This window comes from Dendrobium catenatum, unplaced genomic scaffold, assembly GCF_001605985.2.
Source record: "Dendrobium catenatum unplaced genomic scaffold, ASM160598v2 fragScaff_scaffold_1646, whole genome shotgun sequence".
NCBI lineage: Eukaryota > Viridiplantae > Streptophyta > Magnoliopsida > Asparagales > Orchidaceae > Dendrobium > Dendrobium catenatum.
Window position 1 is genome coordinate 1,145,896 of NW_021320108.1, and position 6,402 is coordinate 1,152,297.

At 36.9% G+C, this 6,402-nt stretch overlaps 1 protein-coding gene across 1 annotated transcript; it reads left to right on the top strand.

The window, feature by feature from the left end:
- Window positions 1-5,330: 5,330 nt before the first annotated feature.
- On the top strand, window positions 5,331-6,188 carry LOC114581320. Its single transcript, XM_028701200.1, has one exon. It carries the CDS (start codon window positions 5,331-5,333, stop codon window positions 6,186-6,188), a length of 858 nt encoding a protein of 285 aa, XP_028557033.1.
- The last annotated feature ends 214 nt before the right edge of the window (window positions 6,189-6,402 follow it).

The following is a 6,402-nucleotide window of genomic DNA, read 5'->3' on the forward strand; positions in this document are numbered from 1 at the left end:
ATCATAATAGATGGTTATTTTATCCTCTATCGGGACCTTTCAGTGACAAATTTTTAGATATAGGGACCAAGTGTCACATCCTAATGTTTACTGTATAGAGATCAATTTACTTTTACCTTTATCGAGACCTTTCAGTAATGACTTTTTGGACATAGAGACTAAGTGTCATATCCTGATGTTTACTATATAGAGCTCAGTATTATCATTACTTTTTTTTTGTAATTATAATATTTAGACAACTAGCCAAAGATGGAAAGAGAAATCAATCCCCAATGTAGTCGCAAGAAATCTGTGGGCTCCAAAAATTTAGGCTCAGTCTCCACCCAATGTTTGCTTTTTTTTATTGGGGGGGGGGGGGGTGTGGGTTTTAACTGTTTGGGGGGGGTGAGAGTTTTAACTGATTAAGTTTTTGGGTAAATTTTGGAAGGAAGATGAATTTATATGTAAGACACTACCTAGAGATTTTACCCTCATTTTGCGAGGACTTTATGATCTAAGTTCTAGTTTCCAATAGGTACAAGCCCCTATAGTTAGTTACCCCTCTAAAAATGAGAGGGAACTTTTGATTAAGGCTAATCATTAATCAGATACAAAGAAAAACATAGTATCTGGAATATAGTAGTAGTATTGGGCTTAAGAATTAGAAGTTTGATATTTAAAATAAAAATTTCACCATTTTACATTTAAAGCGTATGGTCGGGGAATGGATGATGGACCCGATCAAGATCTCATGGTTCCATCATCTCTGGCCATCGTGGTCCCTGGTATACTTAGTTATAGGAGATAGTCGACCCAACCTGATAGAAGGATCCTTATCGGTAGCCATGGGTTGCTTCATCCAAGTGTACCTTGTAGTCCTGGGTTGGGTATTTATCTAAGGGGACAAAACTAAATCCATCTTAGCTAATAGATGGCTTTATGCCCTATCAATTATATCCTATTGATTCATATCTCAATGATTTGATTCCACTAAGGAGCGTATTGCCTTTGACCATAATCGGTATTTTGTGGTGCCATTTGAAGGCAAAATCACTCAATTCAGAGGGCCCCGGGTCATAATTGTTTATCCTGTGGTGCCATTTGGCAGCAAAACTGCCAGTTAAAGGATACGTACCATATCCTTACTAGCATGATATTATATGAGAATGGATGTTAGTGATATTTTTGACTGGGCATTAGCTCCATGTGAGATAAAGTAAATTTAAATTTATCCAACCCGACAAAATGTTGTGAAGGGTGGATGGATTTTTTTTTCTTTAAACACTTGAATGGATTATTTCAATTTTAAATATTTTGGAGTTTGAGATTTTAAGATTATGAACTTTGGTTGGAATTTGAAGTGTTTGGAATTAATCCCTTCTGTTGATATTCTACCTTCAACATGGCCATCATCGAGGTGTATAGGGTTAATCATTAACTAAACCTTATTGAGCCTATGAACTTGTCGATAGTGTATCGGGTTTTATAGGCTTTATGCCTTTGTTTGAATTCTCATTATTATAGGCCTTGAAGGCTTAATATTAATGTATCAAGACTAATATATTGGTCAAGGTTCAAATATGAATTCACTTATTAATCCATGCAGCATTCCTAGACATCATGTGTGTATCCAAAATATGCGTGCTGGAGCCCATATGAGTTTTGATTGTATTTTACCCTTTAGTGTACCTATGTGCATACATATTATAGTGCATGTGTGAGGATATTTTGAAATATTTGTAAACGCTTTCTATCCACTTGTATACATGTTACGGATTCGGTGGTGTATTATAGCAGCTTATGCATTAAGTTGTTTACTGCTTTATATAGGTAGATTATCATGCACTACTTATTACTTTCTATTAGTGGGTTTTAGTGCACTAATGAATCTCCTTCTTTTATTCGTAGGTAACTGCATGCATTGCAATTCTCTTGTACTTCCTCACATATAACTTGTTATATGCATGATGAGTTTCCCACAGTAACTCATAGAAGCTTGCTTTTGATGTGAATTATTAGCATTCTGCTTGTGGATTACATCTAGTATATATGATGAGCTTTCCACAATAGTCCATAGGATCTCGCATTTTACTATATGTCATGTCTTCACTCGTAACCTCCTATTCAAATTTATAGGTGGGTTATACATTTTTTTTTCAATTCTCTTATAGACATCCATAGGTGAACTGTAGTATTTATCATAGACTCCTTACCATTTCTTCATTATTTGTAAATGAGTGATGCTTATAGTCCCTTGGTCCACTAGTTTCATATATCTTCCCTTGCATTTGATTAAAAATTTATTATCTTATAAATTATAATTTCATTTGGAGCATTATGTCATTCTTCATATGGCTCGATTTCCATATTAAACTCATCCTCATTTGGTGAACTGTGTGTTTTGCCTTGAGATTCATGCCACAACTTTGGTTGATATAAATTAAATAAATAAGACAGATATTTCAAGTGTCAAAGACATTCTGGATGCAACAACAAAGTTCGTTCTTTAATCAAACGTCGTTTGATTAGTGACATGTTTTAATTTCAGGTGTCGCTCATCCCTTTTGTTGATCGACCTCTTCAGATTCGTCTATGATGGGCATCAACCTGGTAGAATTCAAAGTTTTGATTGCAATGTCATTATTCATTTGGCAATCAGAAGTCATTTGACCCTTCAAGTGATGCGTGGCACTAAGACGTTGTTGACCCCTATACATAAAACCATGCGAAAATAGGCAAAAATGATGATTTAAGCAATGTGTAAATTATTAGTTTCTTTGACTTTAGTGAGACTTACTTTAGTGAGAGAACGTCTGTGATTTCTAGTGAGAGAAAGTTTGTTATTTTTCAAATTTCTATCCGCGATTTTTCCGTCTTCGTTTGCGGAAGATCGCGGGACCATAGCGGCAGATGGCCGCCGGTCATCCTTGACATTATCGGAGTCTTCTAATCTCCGTCATCTTCAAGCATCTGTGGGACGTCAAGAAGAAATCGATTGTCGACGAAGGGCAAGAGGTGAGCCGGTCATCTCAGAAAGGATTGCTGAGCAACAAGATAAGATTTCTATGGTGGAAGGTAAGGGGAAGAAAGTGGATTCGACAGCTGACTATAAAACTGATAACCTATCAGGTTTTCAAAAGTTCTCTCCAAATCTAGGGGCTTCCTCCTCAGGAATGAAAATTTTTGTGAATCATTTTGGAAATTCAAGTGCAATCTCTGTCCCTGGCAGGAAGATAAATGCGAATTTCATTAATTTTGGTGAGCAAAGAAATTCATTTCCCTAATAAGTCGCCAAATGCTACAGAGAAGAATACTGATACGCATCTCAGCAGAGCAGACTTTGTTGTATGGAGTAATCAGGGGAATTCAAGTTTGGATTTGTTGGAAGTCAGGAAATGTGCTTCAGCTGATTTAGGTGATTGCCAGGATAGTCCTTTACATCCTGGTAGAGATGGGGTTAATCCACCTTGTTTCAAATCAGCACTGGTTGATAAGGAAATATCATTTGCAGACAAGGTTATTGGTGTTATGCCTAAAAAGACATCTCTTGAGCAGAAATTAAGTAATGGTAAAACCAAACCGTACATCAAGTTAAATTTTAATGAAGAAGATATAGTCATGTATGATGATGGTAAGGCAGTGAAGCTATGTGAAGAATTAGAAAATATTAATGCCAATAGGCTGGTGAAGTCATTGGTAATTAAAGTATTTGGCAAGGAGATGCCTCCACACTTGGTTGTGTGGGAAGTTAGAAGATAATGGAATAAGCTGGGCAAATTTTATTTTACTACAATCGGTGAAGGCTGGTTTTTTGCTCATTCAATGATTATGAATTGATGGAGGCAGTACTTTCAGGTGGACCCTGGTTTGTCAATGATCACATTATAGGCATGGAAAAATGGAATCCAGAGTTTTCAACATCATCTATGAAGGGTTTAACTTCGCCAATTTGGATCAGGATGCCTCAGCTTCATCTTCATTGCTGGGATGAAAAGAATATTGCAATTATTGCATCCAGGATTGACACTCCTCTTATGTTGGATGGTAACTTATTCCAATGGGGGAGAAGAGAATTTGCTAGAATTTTTGTAAGGGTGAAGATTGATCAAAGGCTTCCGTTAGGAGTTTGGGTTGATAGTATTTCAGGGAGATTTTTTCAAATAGTTGAATATGAAAAAATTTCATCCTTTTGTTTCCAGGGTGGGAGGATTGGTCATGAAGAAGAGGACTGCAATAAGAATAATAATGTTCATTTGAAAAAGAAGGTGGACAGCAATGAATGTGGAGTGGAAGTTGGTTTTTACTAGGAGGTTGAGGCTTTGGACTCTGCTTCTTACGGTCCTTGGGTTATGGTAAATTGCAAGAAAGGTAGAGGGTTCAATCAAAGAAAAGTTTTTGCTGACATTCCTAATTTAAATGGTGTTAAGAATAAGAGATCTTTCAATAAGATTGATCAGCCGATTCAGAAGTTGGTCAACCTAGAAAAAGAAATTGTTGATACAGGGAAGAATGAAAATTAGAAATCTGATGAAGAGAAAAGTTTGGTTGCTAATAACATGGAGGAAGCTGCTGTAATAATGCTTAACAACAAAAGTGGGTTGGAAGTGAATAACAAATCAGCTCAAGGAACGGCTTTGTTGGAACTTGATTGTAATAACAAAGTGGTTGTTTCTGGATCCAAAACAGTATATGCAAAAATTATCACGGATGGTATCCAAATTTCAGGAACTAAACTTAAAGTGGTGGGTTGCCTGCGAACTCAAGCAAATCCGGACGGATTGCTTGCGAACTCAGGTATTCCCTATTCTATTGATGATAGCTTAAAGGTTGTGGATGGTGAGGTTACTGAGAAAGATAATTCAGGAGTAGAGGCCATATGGGAGGTAGAAGGTACTGAGGAAGGGGAAATTGTGGACAAGGAGTTGGGCAGCAATGGTCACTTGGTCCTTTCAACTTGTGAGAAGCCAGTGATGAGGCAGGAATCAAAGAAGAACCCTTCAACGAAATCCTCTGGGATAAAAAAAACAAAGCTGCTAAAAGAACTTAAATCACTTGGCTCTTCAAACATCATTATACAAAATAGGAAGTCGGAAGGAGGAAAATCTTAGAAGATTGGGGGTTCCACCCTCATTCTTAAATAATGACTTCCTTGGCTTTTTGGAACTGTAGAGGGGCCAAGAAAGTGGAGGCTGCTCTATATCTCAAGGAGTTGGTGAAAGATAACAATACTTTTTTTTGTAGGCTTGTTGGAAACAAAGTTGAGTTCGGTAGATAACTCTTATATCTTAAACTTATTGGGAAAGAACTGGGAATCCTTTGTGGTACCTTCTGAAGGCCTCACTGGTGGATTGATGGTATTATGGAGAAAGGATGTAGCTGAATTCTCGATGATTGAACACTCTTCACAAGTGATTGTTGGAAATTTAACAATCCTTAATAAGGGTTGCTGGAAGGTGGCATCGGCCTATGCAAGTCCAAAAGCTATAATAAAGAAAGGATTATGGGAATGTTTGGAGAAAAATTGTTCTGTTGACTGTCATATGGTGGTTGGCGGTGACTTTAACTGTGTACTTTCTCAAGAAGAAAAAAGAGGGGGAAATAAATTCATCATGTCACAAGGTTCTTTGGATATGAAGAAATTCATGATTCATAATGATCTACATGAGGTGAAATCTATGGGTCCCAAATACACTTGGTACAATAATAAATCTGGAGGAGCTCGAATTTTAGAGAAATTGGATAGATGTCTTATTAATTCTACTGCTTTGAATGCTATTCATCTGGCTCAGGTAAAACACCTCTCAAGGATAGCCTCGGATCATTGTCCCATTCTTTTAGAAATCCTTAAACCTTTGGAGATTTATAGTAGATGGATTCGTTATGAAGATGTGTGGGATTCCTACCATGGGGTTGCTGCTTTGGTGAAGAAAGTATGGAATAAGAACTGTGGTATAGATCCGGTCACTTCTCTCAACTTGAAATTTAAAAGAACCCTTAGAGCTCTTTTCTTTTGGAGTAGAGCTAAGTTTATTAATCTGAACTTAGTAAGGGATAAGTTGAAGGAGGAGATATTGGAAATCCAATTGGAGGAAGCCAAAAGAGGTCTATCTATAGAAAAACTGCAATTGCTTAGACTCAAAGTCAATGAACTCAATGTTACATTGGCTCGACTCAATTCTTGGTGGAGGAAACGTGCTAAAGCAAAGTAGATGAAACATGGTGACACTAATTCTTCCTTTTTTTCATGTGTTTGCTAACTCTAGAAGAAATCAAAATTGGATTAGTCATATCATAACACAAGAAGGCTCAACTACTAAAGAATTGGCTGAAATTCAGAAAACTTTCACAAATTTTTTTTCTCATAAATGGAGGTATAGGGATTGCATTTTCGAAGGCTGGCCAAATCCTTTTAATACCTTGGGG

What these genes read in the sequence shown, in the direction of transcription:
- LOC114581320 (XM_028701200.1), top strand. Translation starts at nt 5,331, where the DNA reads ATGGTATTATGGAGAAAGGATGTAGCTGAATTCTCGATGATTGAACAC.